The sequence below is a fragment of the Bos indicus genome, chromosome 2 (assembly GCF_029378745.1).
Source record: "Bos indicus isolate NIAB-ARS_2022 breed Sahiwal x Tharparkar chromosome 2, NIAB-ARS_B.indTharparkar_mat_pri_1.0, whole genome shotgun sequence".
NCBI classification, from domain to species: Eukaryota; Metazoa; Chordata; class Mammalia; order Artiodactyla; family Bovidae; genus Bos; species Bos indicus.
In genome coordinates this window covers 93,964,387-93,982,688 of record NC_091761.1, presented here as the reverse complement: position 1 = coordinate 93,982,688, position 18,302 = coordinate 93,964,387, and the positions used below count along the sequence as shown (strand labels likewise).

The 18,302-nt window shown below is 47.9% G+C and overlaps 1 protein-coding gene and 1 non-coding gene across 5 annotated transcripts in view; both read right to left on the bottom strand.

Moving 5' to 3' along the window:
- NRP2 (neuropilin 2) overlaps positions 1 to 13,196 on the bottom strand; it is a 120,174-nt gene extending 106,978 nt beyond the window's left edge. For all 4 annotated transcript variants that reach the window (XM_019975603.2, XM_019975610.2, XM_019975618.2 and 1 more), the window contains exon 1: positions 12,248 to 13,196. In XM_019975603.2, the coding sequence (XP_019831162.2) occupies positions 12,248 to 12,320 (73 nt within the window). In that variant the 5' untranslated portion in view covers positions 12,321 to 13,196. The remainder of the gene's footprint in view (positions 1 to 12,247) is intronic.
- LOC139179022 (U1 spliceosomal RNA) lies at positions 1,145 to 1,308 on the bottom strand. The gene has a single exon (XR_011563459.1). It is a non-coding gene; the product is annotated as a U1 spliceosomal RNA (small nuclear RNA).
- Positions 13,197 to 18,302: the final 5,106 nt, after the last annotated feature.

Genomic DNA, 18,302 nt, shown 5'->3' with positions numbered 1-18,302 from the left:
CACTTAAAAAAAAAATTAAGCTATATATATCTCATAGAGGACAGTCTACATTTTCTGCTGTTAAAACTCACTTAACCTGAGGAAATAGGAGTAACTCATTTCTTTTCTCCTGTTCTTTCTTTATCTGAAGAAAAACCAAGGCACTTATTAAAATATTTAAGAACTCATTAAAACATCTGCTTTGCTTGCATGGAGTTAACCTTTTCAATATCCAAACATTTATAAACTCACAATCTTGTTTGGATGGCACGCACACTCAGAAACACACACACACACACACAGATATTGAACACACATCCGGGACACATAATTATTAGAAATTCACACTTCAGTCCTATACACACATTCACACCCTCTCATAAAATATCACACATCATTTGCACAGCCATATATCCACCAAGATAAATACTAGAATCTCCATCTCTATTTTTCTTGGAGAGATCTGAATTCTTGAAATCTATCATCAGTAAAAACTGTAAAGAAAACACACTTAATCCTTCTCCACCTCCTCTTGATAACTGATCTTTCATTTCCAGGTTTGGGGACCCTTCTGAAATACTGAAATACCCTTCTGTATTTCAGAAGGGTCTGTCTGAAATACAAACATGCCTCCAAGAGAAAGAGCATGTACTTTCTTCTGAAGAGCTGTACCACCCAGGGCTCAGGAGGTCTGTGTCACGTGCCAAAAGGAACAGCATAAATGTTCTCTATGTGTTTCAGAGGAGTCCAGCCCAGCCAAGAGGGAGTTGAACTCAAGGGCAAACGCCTTTAGGCCGATCTCCACATATAGAGGCTGAGGTTGACCCCATTGAATTTTAGCTACTGAGCCTGTCTGGCAAGTTGACAAGTGACTTCTTTCTGTATTTGGTGAATACCTTACACCTGGGGCAAATTCATGCCCAAAGAGAAGCAGGCGAACCCAAGCCTGGACAGTTCAGAGCAGGTTTTCTCCTACATCTGAGAGGGAAGTCTAAGGGATGGGCGAGGTCAGGTCAGATAAAGACCTCAGAGGTCTTTGGACCATGGATGAAAGGATTCAAGTGACACCTCTAGACATGATTAAAATCAAGGGACTGCTAAGTTCTAAAGTCACAAAGGTCTGATTTACCCCCATAACGAATACTTAGGTGTTTTTTTTTTTTTTTAGGGGAAAGCGCGAACGCAGTCCCCCACTACCACAAATTATGCAGTCGAGTTTCCCACATTTGGGGAAATCGCAGGGGTCAGCACATCCGGAGTGCAATGGATAAGCCTCGCCCTGGGAAAACCACCTTCGTGATCATGGTATCTCCCCTGCCAGGTAAGTATTACTTAGGTGTTTTAATTTGACATATAAAAGGTCAGATTATTTCTGACCTTCGTATCTTTCTGTTTCTTCTTTTGTTGGTTTTTCTCATGTGCTTTTGTTTGAGGCTTGCCAGGTGGCACTAGTGGTAAAACACCCACCTGTCAATGCAGGAGACATAAGAGATGAGGGGTTCAATCCCTGGGTTGGGAAGATCCCCTGGAGGAGAGCATGGCAACCCACTCCAGTATTCTTATCTGGAGAATTCCATGGACAGAGGCTCCTGGCAGGATCCTCCAGTCCACAGGATTGCAAAGAGTCAGACATGACTGAAGAGACTTGTTTGCTGGTGAGCTAAGTACCATCTGATGCTGCCTAGGGGTACCTGTTCCTGGATCAGGTAAAGGGACTCTGGACCCATCCACTTACAATTCTAAGGCACTCTGGCAGTTTCAGAAGGAACTCACCCTCCTATAGGACCCAATTTAAGACAAAGCACTGGTTCCTTGGTAATACAATTTTTAGGAAGTATTTATTAAAAAGGAGGAGCAGATCTTTAAAAAAAATCTGGTCTGCCTCCTAAGGAAATTCAGCTGGAGTTGTTTTTAAAGGAACACTGTATGGCCAGAACTTGAAAATAATCGGATTATGGTGGTTTACTTCACAATGGCCAGGTGATACCAGCTACAAACCTCGGGCTGTTCTGCACAATCAGATCACTCGGTGTAACTGAACTGAAGGTAAAAGTCCTTATCAAAAACGGGGAGCTTAGGCTGGCTGGATATGGGACTGGAGTATCAGGTTGTTGTCAAAGGTGGGCCTGGGGTAAGGGGACCAGCCTACCAGGAGGGGGCGGGGCTGATGTTAGCCAAAGAGGGGATGCAAGCGCCTGGATTCTTAACTCCCGGTAACCTTCCTGTGAATCAGTTTCCTAAACTGTAATTCTGCAAGTGGCCGGAATTAAGTGTGTCGTTTTCAAAGTTCTTCTTGGAAGTGTTTGTTTTTCCCTTGATCAAAACTGGAACCAGAACTCCAAAGTGCAAAGCCACTAAAAGTGAAGCTCTTCGTGGGTGTGGGCACAGAGGGTAACAGAATCAGTGCGTTACGCAGCCTTGAAGCCCCTCCCTGCCTTTCTGATGGAGCTTCTCTATAAGGACTTCAGGGCTTCCTGGAACTGGGTTTGAAACCCATTAGATCTCAGTTCCCTTGTTACTTTCAAATGCCACAGAAAAGAGAACAAGTACAAGGATTAGAAGACACTACATATATACCTGAGGGCACTTGATGGAGGAAAACAGTCTCATTTCATCCCCAAATAATACATTCATAGCACAGTCTCATCCTATGACCATAGCATTGTTTTTATTTATTAGTAGGAAAGAAAAGAAGAAGCCATTTCTATGACTTCAAAAGAGAGAAGGCCGTCACTTTGTTAACTAGTCAGGAGCCTTGTATGCAAGAGTGATCTCGCCACTGGAAAGCTGTGTGATATTGGGTAGTTAGTAAACCACTCTGAGCCTTTATTTTCCCATCTATAATGAGGGGAGTGGTGCTACAGGTCAGTTCCAGTTCTAAATTTCATAGCCTGTAAAACTATGGAAGGGGAAAATCCTATAACCCGCAGATGAACCTCTAATTAAAAAGATTCTCTACCCTCCTAGACAACTAGGTATTTCTGCAAGGTGTTGATTTTATTTCATCTGCTTGGTAAGCCTGAAACAAAACTCTAGGATTCTTCAGTGAATGCATCTGTCTTGCATTACGGAGAGTTTAAATGTCTCTTTCAATCACATTAGCTCTACTGACGTGAGCTTCTTTTCTTAACTGAGTCTGTGGCTGTATATTTATAAATATAAGGCATACACAGTTCTGTGTGTGAGCTTCTCAACAAAGATGCATGAAAAGAAAACAGAGGAGGAGTTTTTTCCAATCTCTCACACAGATCTTCTAAGTCCTGTGCTCAGGGTTTGAACCACATTTTGCTCACTAACCTTGAATAAGCTTCTTTTAAAGTGATCTCTGTGGGCTGAGCCTGGATTTTGTTTTATTCAAAGCAACTTCAGCCTGTCACAAGACAGTCTCATAAAAATCTGTATCTTGGCTTAAGCTGGGAAGAAATGAGCCAATCCATCAGCCCAGGAATGTGGCTGTTTGACCACTTCCTAAGGCAACTGGGAAGGGATGCAATCTATTCAATTTATGGGGCTGGGTGGCAGTGAGTGATCCACTCCTGAAGGCACAGCAAATGAAAATTCCTGTGAACTTTTGCAATGAGAAAGTTCAAAATCTGAATAAAAGAACTGTCTGGGAGGGCAGGAAGGAGGGAGTGGGAGAGAGGGAAAGGAAGGCAGCACTTGAGCATGGAAAAAGGAGTGAGGAATGAGGCAAACTTCCTCTTCTAAAACACCTCTGATGAATTCACCAAGGACAGAACTGGAAATTGGTCTGGAAACAGGGCCTTTGGAACGTCTCTCCTCAATCTGGATGCTAAAAATGAACCTTCATTTAATCGTTAAAATGTAAGTTTGATGCGATTACCTCCCCTGACCTCGAATCATGCCACCTGTGGTAACCTTGTTATTTGTCATCTTATATCATAAACAAATGCAATTCCAATAGGGCAGCCAATATAATATCATTAGTTGATATTTATGTCCACTCTTTCCCAGCCCTCATTGCAAATGCAATTTTGATGCCATTGATGAGAGATCTGGGATTACAATTCCTGACCATTTCAACAGACATTTGGGGAAGGAAATAGAAGAAGAATAAGTTTAGGGTCTCTCCAAAAGGTAATATAATTGTTTTCATTTATTTTGATTAACAGAAGGCTTCTGTTGAAACATTCATGGCTCCCCATTGGTTAGTAAATGAAATCCAAACCCCTTGGCCTAGCAATTTGGACCTTGTATTTGGCCCAAGCTATTATTTCCAAACTTATTTGCAACTATTTGCTTCCACACTGTCTAAATGGCCATTTCTGAGTGTTCCCCAAACACTCAGTGTTTCCCAGTGTTTCTTCTCTGCTCCCTTTTGCCCTTCCCCTGCTATGCCTTTCCCAGCTCTAAACCCATCTAAACTATTAATACAGGCTCACACGCCACCTCCACCCTCCCTGATCTCCCAGGAGTAACCTCTTCCAACTTCTGAGGCTGAAGCTCTTTAGCATCTTCTAAAGTGTGAAAGAACCTTATCCATGCTGCCGGACCACCTGCTCATCTTTGGCAAACCTTACGGCATCAAACCCAGGGTCTTTGCCAAAGATCACACTCAATGAGGCTTGATGAATTAATGAGTTAATAATTGACTAGGTAACATCAGGTGGTTCAGTGGTAAAGAATCCACTTGCCAATGCAGGAGATGTGGGTTCAGTCCCTGGGTCAGGAAGATTCCTTGGAGGAGGAAACTCAATCCAGCATTCCTGCCTAGAAAATCCCATGGACAGAGGAGTCTGGCTGGCTACAGTCCATGGGGTCGTAGAGAGTCAGACACAACTGAGCACCCATGCACACTGACTCAGCAGGGTAATACCCAAAGTATCAGTAGGTATCACAAATTCTAAGAAAGCCTTATCACAAAGTATTCTGAGTGTCCAGCCTCCACCCTTCCTTCCCAACTCAGAGCTGCTATTAAATGCAAATATTTTTTATTGGTGAACCAGTTTAGAGGACTTGTCATAATAATACCTAGTCATAGATCAAGGTAGAGCTAGTGTGAATTCATAGGACACAGTAACCTCAGATAATGATGACGAACTTCAAAGGACATTTCACTTTAAATCTAATAATGGTAAAATTAATTTTATGTGAGGGCTTTCTTACCCCCTCATTCCATCCCCCCATCCTCCCAAGGGCAAGTTCTAGATATTTATTTTCAGTAGCACCAAGAAGCTTCAAAGTCCTACTTTATCCCTAAACTCTTGCTGGGTTTCAGTTCACTCCTTTCTACCCATCCTCCCCCATCAGCTCTCTTCCCCTGGCCCCCAATATGCCTTTTAGGCACATCTGTTTTATTTTTCCCCTTTATCAAAATAAATTATTTTTGCTGCTTGGTCCAGTCATTTGCAATTCCCTTTATCTTCTTCACTGAAAGACTGGCCAGAACCCAGATCCCTGGCTATCACAGGATCTTGAGAGGCGGTGAACAGGGTTTCACTGGCTGCGTGCATTAGACTGGCCAGCAGCCCCATCCAAGGCATGCTTTCCTTTTGTTATTCCCAGCCCCCTCCCCCCCCCCCTTTTTTTTTCCTGGATTAGATCATGACTCTTTTATGAAGACCCAGAGGGAAATGGGATTATTAAGAGTCTTGCTGGGTAAAAGCTATTTTGTCTTTACGATGACTTTTTTTGAGTTCAGCTGCTGAGGGGCCTTACTGCCAGAGTAGAAGTTATTACACATTTGGGGAGCCCCTTCCATGCGGCGGTTCCTGCTGAGCACTTTCAGGGATGAAGGATGGAAGAGGAGGAAAGGAAAGGAGAGAGATGTAAAAAATCAGTAGAGGCGAGAACTCTGAAAGTGGAAAACCAAGGCGAAAAAAAAAGTGTAAAGAACTGATGTAAATCTAAGATGAGAATCCAGCAGAGAACATGCACCTCTGAAGAACAGGGTGCCGAGAGATTAATCTGATGCTTATAAAACCAGACAAAGGTCTAGTGGGGTAAGAGCTGGGAATGAGTAATCATTTACTGATTTTTTTAGAACAGACAAACTCATAAAAGTAACATAAACTTACCTCAAGGGTGTTAGTGTGCTTTCTATCTTTCTATGGTCACTAGATGCTATTAACCCCATTGAAGCTGTTTTGAAGAGTAAATGACTTCCGAACAGGCAGCTTAATATGTACTCAACAGTACTCTATGTAATCTGAAATAGCCCAACATCCTAGAAATCAGTCAGCTATTAGGATCAAACACACTTACAGATAGAGACACTGAGGTAGAGAGAAATTAGGGATTCAGGATCACTGAGCCATCAGATGACTGACAGGAGGTCTGGCTCTAATGCTTCAGAAGCTAGGAAGTCCAATGAAGGTCTCCCTGAACCTCTCAGTGACAAACTTATTCAATAGCATTTAGAGACAGACAAATGTTTTGCCTGTTTGAAAACTCCTTTTTCTCTCCCAGTGCCAGAAATCTGTGTGTGAACAATGAGAGATGTGTTTGAGGCTGGGGTGTGAGTGGGCTGGAGGCACTTAACACCTTCTTCACTCCCAACACACAGGCACTCTGTTCCTTGTCATCCTGGCCCTCTTTCCTGCTTCCTGGAAACCAGGGTGTGTGTTTGGGGGGAGGGTGTGGCGGGGGTGTGAGTAGATCACTCAAGTCTGAAAGTATGTGTCACAATATCAGAGGGTTTTTTTTTTTGCTAGCAGTTTCCATTTCTCTCCTGTCTCCTCAACCCTAGTCTTCTCCATCCTAAATGCCACGGTTGTTATTGTTCTACTGGAGAGGAGCAGCATTTTCAGAGATGGGGGATTTATTTTTATAGCACAGCTGGTCTGCCAAAGGTCACATAATTTGGCAATGTTCCCAGTGGTTAAAAATTAATTTCTCCTTATTAATACAACCAAGGTCCCATAGGATCGGAGCTCAGCCTTATCTAAACTTGACAGCTTCCTAAACCTTTAGAAGATGCTTTCTCCTGGAGGGCCAGCCACACTACAAGGCCACTGTGTCCTGGAATCCAACTCTACTGATTCCTATTAGGTAATGAGCCCATTAAGCCCTTCAGCCATTTCTCATAGAGGCAGCTAAAGCTTTGGAAAAGGCTGTAGGTTCTCCAGGACAAATGTTCACAATATCTTCCAGGAATGAGTTAATTAAAAAAAAAAAAACGTTAATGCCTTACTTGGAAGGAATCATACAAAAACTTTCAGGGATCAAACACAAGTATGACGCACAAGGAGCGTGTCTCAAAGATTATCCAGTGGCAAGTGATGGTCAGATGATAAAATACCTCAAATATGTTAATGATACTACAAACCACTGCCCAGACATCACTTTTCAAGTCGTTTCTCGTCAGTGCAAGACATTAAAAAGGTATTATACTTCTGCTCCATTTTTGACAAAAAGAAAGTCTTGTCTCTACTTTCCTAAAGTCTCTCCCAACAGGACTTTTGGGGAATATATTCTGAAAACTCTTTACCAGTGAACCTGCCTCTGACTTCTGTCAGCTCGGAAGAGTGTCTCAACACTTGGGTTACCCAAAGACAGCTCATTCTCTTGACTGCTTTAATAAGCATCGAGGGAAAAGACAACCACCACACAGGATCCCCAGAACCATGCAGCCCCTAGTGTCTCTCCCAACTGACCCCCCACGGGCCTCTCCCCAGCTGTTATTCGCTTTCATGCCTCATTGCTTATGAATTGGCACTTGAACCCTCAGTCTCCTCTGCACTGTGAAGGCAGGAACTGGCCTTTCAGGTGCAGAACATGATCTATCCAGTAGGAGATGCAAGCCATTTGGTAGACAGCAGGAGTCCTGCCTTGATAGCCCAGGGTTCTAGTCACTGCAGCCTTCCAACATTTCATTTTGCCAAGTGGGTGCTCTGTGGCTTAATCTGAGGTCTCCTCAGCGTGATATAAGAGTCCAGAGCTGCGGGGCTGCCTGGGCAGTCACAAATAATTGTACTGGGCACAACCTGGACAAGAAGGGGCTTGCCCTGGAACCCTCGTGGGGAGCGTTTTCTTTCCAGTGTTCTGCACTGTGTGCTCTGCTGGCAACTAGCACTAACTTCACTACCTCCAGTGGCTGTTTATGGGGTGAAGTGGATTTGGTACTCACTGAAAGCCAGCAAGAGACCAGTCCCTAAAGTCTAGAGCAGGCCGTCTGTGCCAAATCCAGGAGTTTATAGTTCTACTTGCAAATGTTTATGCCTACCCGCAGCCATCGGGCAATGTAGGGAGACAGAAGAAAACAAAAACGAAAACCCTCTTCAAACTCCTCTCCTCCCGAGCCTAGACCGTGCGTGGTTGCCTCTTTCAGGATTTGTCTGAACCCAGACCTGTCTCCCACAGTCAATTTACACCTCTTATCTGATCATCCTGTCCAGACAGAAGGCTGAATTGACCGCTTCTGCCAGGGACCACGGCAATGGTGTTAAAACTAGACCACAGATCAAAGCTCTCCAGGCAAGGGGCTGGTAGGGGTAGGAGGCGGGGGTGGGGGTGGGGCTTGGCGGGGTTGATGGTTACAGGGTCCGGGTTCTTTTGGCCCCAGGAGGTGAGACCCGAAGGCTGGGAAACGTCAGGGCTGGGAGTTACCATCATCTGAAGGAACCCATTGTCAGGGCCTGATGATTTCCTGAGCAAAACCCAGTTCCCCGCAGACCACGAGATTAAGTCTAGCCAAGGGGAGTTTCGTGGCCAAGCGCTGACCGTGAATGGTCAGCGCCAGGGGGCTCTCCTCGCTGTCTGAAACCGAAAGGAGGGGAGATGGTGGGAGGGAGGCGAGCGGTGAGCACCGGCCAATCAACCCGAGCGCCGATCTCCTTCCCTTTCCAGAGAAATTCAGCCGGAGCCGCAGAAGCGGTGACAAGGTGGAGCTGGATCCCCTAAGCTTGGCTGGGAAAGCTGATTACCATCCCCATAACCCCATGGTTCCCGGAGGGGCGCACGGTTCCTTCCACCAGCCCCGACCCCGGCAGCCCTGAACCTCAGCTCGACAGATGGCCCCCACCAAGCCGCCGGGACCTTAGCTCCGTGGATGCCCCCCACCCTCGCTGGGCGCCCGGGCGGGACCTGGTGGGGAAAACGGCTGTGCGCTAGCCCCAGGCGAAGGGCGGCGGCAGCCGGTTAATCACAGCTCGCCTCGCCTCCATTAACTTCTGTTGATATTAAAAAGAAATCAATCAGTGAAAATGGAGCTTTGGCCGTGACTATTTCTTTTTCTCCAGTGGAAAAGCAAAGAGCGAGGCGGCGGCGGAGGGGAGGCGGAACTAGCCGGCGACTGCAGAGGATTCTCCCAGGCCGAAGACCGCAGCGGAGACTTAACTTTCTGGCAATGGGCAGTGCTGAGGAAATGCCGCAGGCTTCTCCCTGGGGGTGTCCTTAGTGTGGAGGAGGAGGGGACAAAGCTAGAGGAGTTGGAGGCGGCCCACTTAACCGGGCTGGAGCTTCGGTTTTGCTTTCTCTGGGAATATTTTTGCCTAATAGAATGTTTATGGATCTCTCGGCTCTGTTTCTCTTGCGTAGCCCAAACAAATCGATGCGGCGTTAGAGACAGCGCGGGGTGGGGGTGGGGAGGGCCGGCTGGGGGGCCACCACGTCCCCACCACGTGGAATGCCCACACGCCGCGTGCTCTTCACCTGTTCGCGCGCACTGGCGGGCGCCCGGCGCGCAGCGCTACTGAAGTTGCGCGCATTCCCGCGGCTCAAGCTGCCTCCCTTCTGCCTCCAACCTCAGGTCCGAATCCCACCCCGGCTTTCCTCCACCAGCTCGGCCAGCGCTCCGGCCCCCAACCCCTCTGAGCCGGCTCTCTTGGGGCGGCGCGGGAACTGCAGCGCAGAGTGGAGTGCAGGAGGGGGCGCTCCCCGCAGGGCCTTCGGAGCGTCCCCCAAATCCCTGAGCGTGGGTAGGAGGGCGGCGGCGCTGTGATCCGGCAAGGCGGCCGGCGAGGCAAGTACTGGGGCAGCCTAGTGTGCGACGCCCACTCAGCTCCCAGCCGCCAACCACTGCAAGAGGCCACGCGCCGTGGCCACGAGGTTATTTGCTCAATTGCTCCCTCGCTTGCTCCTTCCGCCCTCCCCCCAACCCCACCCCAACTCGTCGGAGTGGGTTTCAACCGTCGCTGCAGGCTGGGCCCGGCCCCCTCCCGGCCGGCGCGCACCGGGTGAGTCAGAGGTCTAGCTCGGCCTCGCCCTTTGCTACTCGCTGCCAGCTCCCCCGGTGCCAGTCGGTTATTCCGACCAAAAGCCCTAGCAGCCCGCGGTTCGCGATCGCCTTTTCCAGGGACTGGAGAATATCCACCCCGGGCGGGTCCCAGCTCCGCGTCCCATAGGGACGTCCCACCCTGGGTCCGAGGCTGCCTGAGGCCCCAGAGAGGGTGACCGGCCCGCGCTCCCGCCTCTGGGCTTCTCTAGAAGTGACGCAGCGCGGCCCGGGGCTGGGGTGGGAGGGGGCTCTGCGGAGAGCGCGGGAGGCAGGTGGCAGAGCCTGAGTGGGTTTGAGCGGGTGTCGCGCATACACGTACACACTCCGCGCAGCGCTCGGGGACAGATGTGAGAACATCTGGGGTACGAGATGGCCCCTGAGTCTTTACCACCCCTCCCACTCCGCACAGCACACAGAACCTGAAGTTGTGTGTGTGTGTGTGTGTGTGTGTGTGTGCGCGCGCGTGCCGATGTGTACGCCAGTGTGCGCGCACTCGCGCACCCGGGCCTACCGGAGTCCGTGCCTGAATACATAATGTACCGTGGGCATCCTCGCCGCGCGCGCACGCGGACACACACACACAGCGAATCACACAAACATCCATAATTTATGCCGCTTTCAGGTCTGTGGGAGGTAATTTAATTTCGCCTCAAGCTGGGAACTTAGAATTAAGAGAACAGGGAACTGGAAGCCACAGGAAATTTCCCCAAGTGGGACCTGCACCCATCTCTTTGATACGATTTGCAGCTGCTCTGAAGACCATTTATGGCAGAGAAAAAAGCAGCAAACGTGTGTGTCTGGAGAGTAAGGGCGTTCACGTATCTTTCTTTCCCTCAAATAAACACCCAAGCTTCAAGTGGGGCGCGTGCCTGTGTTGGGGAGTGAGAATCAGAGTCCCCGGCTCCCGCAGGATCCGCTAACCCGCTGTCATGGGGAGGACCCGGGAGGCTGTCAGGGGTTCATGCTACCGCTGCGGTGGCAGCCTTAGACGTGCCTCCGGGTAAGGGCACTCCAGGAAGCGTTTTTCTCCTCTCTCTTTTCTCCATTTCCTCCAGGGATGCTTTCCCCCCTCTCAGTCACCTGTAGCAGCTTTTAAGAGTTTTGTCAGATTCCAAAGACTCTTGTCAGAGGGGAGAGAGGCTCAGCCCTGAGAGAGTGGTGTGGGGAAGCAAGAACGTGCCCCACTAGATTTTCTGGAACCAGAGAGCCCTTCTCAGAAAGAGCAGTGCCCCTGGCCAGCCTCCACTCCCCCCACCCCCCCAAATGCTTGCTCCAGACCATTCTGGGCCTTGCAGTGCTTATCTCTGCAGTCTGTCCACACACCCTTTTTGGCAGTGGTTGAGAACAAATTCTACCCAAAAGTTTCTAACCACTTCACAAGAGTGAGAGACCTTTGAGGGCCACGCAGTTTGTTCTATCTAATACTAGTTTTAAAAAGAACATACGATTTACTTCCCCCAGAAAATATACGGAGGCAGGAAAGAGAACTGGATGACCAACCGCCTCCTTTGGCAGCAGCGCCCAGCCCGGAACCGAGCCATGAGACAACTTGCTCCATCAGCCTGAGCCCAATGATTCGGAGGCTCATCCACACATTCTGCAAAGAAGCCACAGCATTGGAAAACCCAAACTAGATTCTTGTATTTCCCAAGCCCTTCAGTTAACATTGCTCAATGTAGCTAAGTGGAGGGAATGCAAATGATTTATATTTCGCTGGCTAGGTTGAAGAAACTCATGGGAGATGTGTTCTGCTTCAAGACAGGGGAAAAAAATTCCCCAAAACTGTAATGCAAAGGCTTTGTAGTATTTTTAAACCTTTGATTCAGTCCATATGTGACATCTGAACACCGCCAAATTCTGTCTATGTTTCAAAACACACACACAGTCACATACTCCTAGCAGGAAAGAAAAGTTGGGTTTTCGCAGCAGTGGTGGTATAGGGAGGGCCGACTGGGATCTCTCTCTAAATTATTCAGTATTGAGCGATCCTCCTTCTCTTGCCATTGCGTGTGGCCCCCTGCGTTAGCAGTTGTTTTTAAAGGTAAAGGCATGCTGAAATGAATAAAATAAAAAAACTTTCGGGGGGCTTACCTGCTTGGCCTCTCACTTCATGTCCTGAAAAGTAGAGAGCTAGGAAAATCCAGGTGAGAGGAAACATATCCATTTTGGAGAAGGTTTTCTCCAGAGCTGTTTTTATAGATTTGTTGTTTAATGGTAAGTCTTTGTGTTTTTCGCTCTCTTGTGTTCTTCCTTAGTGTCCTCTGCAAAGGTTCCTACCGGTCAGTGTTTCCCTTCTGAGTCCTGGAGGCCTGTCGTCACCTTTCTTTTTGCTGGGTCCCCACCTCACCAGGAGGAGGGTAGCTCTTGAAATCAGCAAAGAGGGAGCAAGCCGGGAAGAGAGGATGGATTTCCTCTCTTAAAAACAAAACGCATCTATGTCCTCTCCAGTTCCTCAAAGTATCATTTCCTTTATCCTACAACATCCCGAGTATTTCCCGTTAGCCAAGCGTAAAAACAAAAAAAAATAATAAAAGAATAAAAATACAAGCCAAGACTTGCCTTGGGCATCACACGGCCCCCAGGCAGCTGTGTGATCTCAGAGGCGTACACTGACATACATCCCTCGGCACTGGGGACCCGCACGCGGGCGGAGGCACAGACCGCCGGACGGCCCGAGCGCAAGGCGGCCGCCCAAGCTCTTGCCCTCGCCGGGTTCCCCTAGCGGGAGCCTCCCCTAACGGCTACACCCGCTTGGCCAGCCTCGCGAGGGGAGTCTGAGGAAGGAAGCTGCTGCTGCTGCGGCTGCGGCTGCTGTGGCTGCTGGTGGTGCGGCGGCGGCGGCGGCTGGGATCGCTTGGGAGTGAGCGAGCCCCTCTCCGAGTTCGCCCGCGCCCGCCCTCACCTCCACCTCACCCAGCGCCCGGCAGAGTGTCTGCGCGTCTGAGGATGTGCTGGGGGCGGGCTGCGGGCTGGTGCCTAGCTCGCGTTCTCTGCTTCCCCTCCGGCTCCCCCCGCTGCCTTTTCAGGCCGAGCAGCATGTGGATGTCAGAGCCGCGGCAGAGCTATCCGATTACGCGCCAGCTCAGGGCCCGCCCCTTCTGTGTTCCTGATTAAAGAGGCAGCCGCGGAGACGCGCGGCGCAGAGGCGAGTGCCGCGGCACCCAGCTTGGGAGGGGCGGCGGCGGTTTTCCCCCGGCAGCGGCCGGATCAAAGTTAAGGCAGCTCCCCCCTCAAGCCACCCATCTCCCACCCAGCACCTCCCGCCCACCCTGGCACCTCCGGGGCAGGGTTTCGCCAGGCCGCCCGTGCGTAATGCCCTGCAGAAGGAGCGCCCCCAGGCACCTCCCGGGCGCGCTGCCCTTGGCCGCTTGGCCCCCGTCCGAGGGAGACTCCGCGGGAAACGGAGGAAATTCTTGTCCCCCCTCCCCCGATTCCCCGACTCCGGTGCCACACACGTAGAGCCCAGCACAATGCCACGCGCAATGGCGTTACAAGAGGAGTTGGGTGGCGTTCGGTGTTTGGAGCAGGGAACCCGGCAGCAGCTCAGCCATGCGTTCGCACCGGCAGCAGTGCGTGGCGGCGACACACACGTTCAGCCCTGGCTGAATAAAACCCCAAACACTCCTTGCGTTTACTACTCAGATCCTTTGTTTTGTCCCAAACATACTCCTCTCCTCTCTGCGTGAGGATTTAGTTTTTCCTGCGTCCCTAACTTGTAACTATCAGAAGAGGAAAGACGTTCTTCAAAACAATTTTTCAGGAAAATTAAATTGGATTCCGCCAACCCTCCAAAAATGTCCAGGTAGGAAGACTTCTCAAAATACTACAGAAACCTTCTCTTCACATTTCCCCGTGGTAATGTGGTCACACCGCCGAGAGAAAGAAAACAGCATTATGCCAACTATTTTTTAAATGGAGGCGTGAAAACTGTTTAGAGGGAGCCTCGAGCTAGCAGTTGGGAAAACACTTGTATTTTTGTTTCGAAGGATGTCTTTGTGGGTTCCAAACTGTCTTGCTTCACTAGGCACCTATTACTACAGTATCATAAAGACTCTAACAGAAACAGTCTAAACACTCTGCGTATACCTTTTCTGCCACTCTGCAGATTAAGAAAAATAAAGTTTTGGTGACAAGAAACACACACACATCTGACTATTCCATTTATTTCTTTGCCTGTGCTGGTGGATTCTTCTGGGTGGTTTTCCTCCTTATCTGGACTTGCCATTAGCTTTGTTTATCACTTTTAGTGTCTGAAAAATCTGTAACTCCCACTTAACTGTTATTTACACTGAGATAACCAAAACAAAATTGAATCAGAAGTCATTTGCAAATAGTTGCGCCAAGCCGTGCAAGGACTTTACCGTGCTGTGTAAATCCACAGGCTGCATATCACACTGTTAATCTTAGACGCCTGGCTTGAAAGGGCATTTAACCAAGGCCTGGTGAGTTCTTCCAAAGTGCATATCCCCAGACTGGCCCAAAGACTACCTCTCATTCCTTTCATTTTTTTTTTTTCTTTCTCTCCCCTTCCTTCTTTCCCTCCTTTCTTCCTGGCCTTGAGAGCACATCCATATTATTGAAAACTCCAAATTTACTGTTTTTTCCTGTTTAAATGTCAATTGTAAAGAAAGACCACTGCTCCCCCAGTGTTTAATGGAGTAAAGAGGCAGTCTGGAGTTTGAACCTCAATTTGAGATCTCAGTTTCTGTCATTGCCAAGTTACTAACTTAGGGACATTATCTACAGTGACAGAGGCCCAATAAAGAGAGTCATTTAGAATCATGTCCCCCTACCAACCAACCTAGCAAGTGCTCAACAGGGAAGAATTCTGTTTCTGAGAACATTATAGCCAGAGTTCAGGTGAAGGGGAGACAGAAAGTAAAAGTACACTGAAGCCCATTGGGAAACTGTAAGAATGAAATTCTGGACTTCTGCTCTTAGAGTCTCAGGGCTGAAGGTCCCCATGAGGCTGTTTTGAGGGTCTGGTATGGCAGGGAGAAGGGTCAGTTTCAGTGTTCTGTTCCTGGACTTGATTTCCAGTCATGGATTTTAATTTTACAGAGGTATCATTAAGAAGGAGCTAACTCACTTTCTGGGAGTCCTCAGAAAGAGTGTTCCAAGACTTCTAATCAGTCCACTTGAGTCCAGTCTTGACTTCCTTCAGCTGGGTAGAGGGTGAGTCTTTGGTTCAGAGCCCTGGGGACTCCCAGCGCAGCCAGGCCATTTTTAATCCTCTAGGGGGCAGCACTCAATAAATAATTGTAACAGTACCTGCAGTAGCTCTTCTGGTGGAGCTTTTATGAGACTTCCAGGAGCCCACAGCCCTTTATCAGACCACGGGAGATTCAGGATAAGACCAGATCTCACCAGTCCACTGTGAACAAGAGCCCATGGACTCAGGGAGGACTCAGAATTGCTTTGATTCAGGACTTCCTAGGACTCTTGGGAACAAAAAAACAAATCTTACCAGTGCCCTCTGAAATCCAATCTTTAGGGAAATTCTCCAGACCAGGACTGGCTCAGACCTGCCAGCCCCAGTTTTTGTCTGGACTGGAATCTCAGGGGTTTGGCTGCAATTGGTTGGGTTTCAACCAGAAGTGCAGGGGTGAGCCAGCCACCATACTTTTCATTATTTTGTGAGTCCACATCTTTAACTCTTTTGAGTCCCATAGAGCATCAGTCTCCAACTTTTTTGGCACCAGGGACTGGTTTCATGGAAGACAGTTTTTCCATGGACTGAGAGGGGTTGGTTCCAGGATGATTCAAGTGCATTACCTTTATTGTACACTATTGCTATTATTATGACATCAGCTCCACCTCAGATCATCAGGCATTAGATCCCTGAGGTTGGGGACCCCTGTCATACAGAAACTTGCCTACTAAAGACTAGTGGCATTTACAGAAACAGTAAACTGATGAGAAAACAGCTAACTAGTGAAGTCGAGATTCTTGGTAGAATGACTGACTCACCTAGGACCTTTTACATCATTATCCTTAATTGTGGAATAATAATAGATAATCCCATCCCACATTCCATTCCTTTGACAGGAAGGGATGTGGGGAACAAAAAACAGGTTTGTAAAAGGTTGGAAGAGAAAGCTGTAGCAGCCACACCCCTAAGGAGAGATGGGTGTTTCCTGTTCTATAGTCCCAACCCAAGGTTACATCCAAATCACCTAGGGCGAGTGTTAAAAAATTCAGATCCCTGGGCACCATCTTCCTGCAGATCAGATTTCTTGCATCTGGGAATCTGCTTTTTTAACACACGTTTTAGGTGATTCTACGTAAATGTTCATTAGACCAGAATTGAGGAGCTCTGTTCTGAGACACTGTTTGCACATATCTTAGTTATATGCACTTCCATCGAAGGACCTGGGCAGGTATTTATTTCTTCACATTTCCTCTCCAGGCAGTTTTCAGATAGGAAGCAGGTGATTCAAGTTTCTGGGGAAAGTCCCCAAGAACATATTCCTTAAAAATGCCAGAGTGGTGGTATTTCCAGCTTTGCCTTATGACATTTATTTAGTAGCAGTAGCAAAGAGCCTTTTGAAAACACCAAACCTCACCTCATGGGTGCAAGGGATTTCCAAAAACATGTTTAAAGTGCCAGCTGGTGGGGTTTATGGAGCTGGATCCAGCCCTTTCACCACCCACCCACTGAACCATTGGTTGTCACTAGAGGTTTGTTTCAGGTGTAGTTTTCCATCTGTGTTCATTGTATTGTGCTTATTAAATGCTCGTGGAAGCATGACTCTGCAGGAGATGTGCAAGCAAGTAAGACATTGGGGTCCTGTCTTCTGGGAACACAGGATCTAAGAGTTCCAGAAGTTTCAAGCTTCCACAGTAGATGCCACCTGTCACACGGTGCTTCCCCTTATCTGAGCCCTGACATCGACAGGCTCTCACCCCAGAAGGCGGAGATGGGAGACATAATTGAGTCTTAATCTGTAATTCACCACACTGCCCTGGTTAATGTTTAGCTGCATCTGTCTCAGAGGCAAAGCTTCAGTTACAATGTAATAGGTCTTCATTTTTTATTCTCTCTTTTGTTTGAAGCTGAAGTCTGGGTTTCTGGTCAATAAGTTTTTTTGTTTTTTTTTTACTATTCACTCTTTAAGCAATCAACATTCTTCTTTATTCAATACATTTAAACACTAGCATGGAGTTACTATTTGATATTATTTTGGTGTGTTTCCAGAATCCTCACAGATTTCCATAAAGCATTGAGATCTCCTTTACTTTACTGTATGTGTCTCTCATCTCTTTCTCAGATGCAGACACTAGATCAGGTAGAAGGGAGACTTATGAATGAAAAAAAGAAGAAAAAAAAAATCAAGTGAAATGTGCAAAATTCATCCAAACATCTCCAGAATCTTTGGCAAAGAAAACTAAAGAAGTCGTATTGCTTTCGCTGCTCTTTGTGGTTTAAGCATGGGTCTACTCGCCCTCTGATACACTCCTTTTTATACATTTGAGGCATCACTCTCAAAAAGGACTCCATCGATCCTTCACTTTAAAGCAGCATTCTCCAGGCACTTCCTTGGCAGTCCAGTGACTAAGACGCTGTGCTCCCAGTGCAGGGGGCATGGGTTCAATCCCTCATCTGGGAACTAGATTCCACATGCCTCAACTAAAGGTCCCACCTGCCTCAACAGTGAAGATCCAGGATGCAGCATGCTGCAACTAAGACCTGGCACAGCCACATATTTTTATAAAAGCTGTGTTCTCCAATACAACCTTCTGCAATGAAAGAGGTAACAATGTTTTACACGTAGCTGTTAGGCACTTCATGGCATAGATGGGGAAACAATACAAACAGTGACAGACTTTATTTTCTTGGGCTCCAAAATCACTGCAGATGGTGACTGCACCCTTGAAATTAAAAGACGCTTGCTCCTTGGAAGAAAAGCTATGACCAACCCAGACACCTTATTAAAATGCAGAGATATTGCCGACAAAGGTCCGTCTAGTCAAAGCTATGTTTTTTTCCATAGTCATGTATGGATGTGAGAGCTGGACCATAAAGAAGTCTGAGCACCAAGAATTGATGCTTTTGAACTGTGGTGTTGGAGAAGACTCTTGAGAGTCCCTTGCCTGCAAGGAGATCAAAACAGTTAATCCTAAGGAAAATCAGTCCTGAATATTC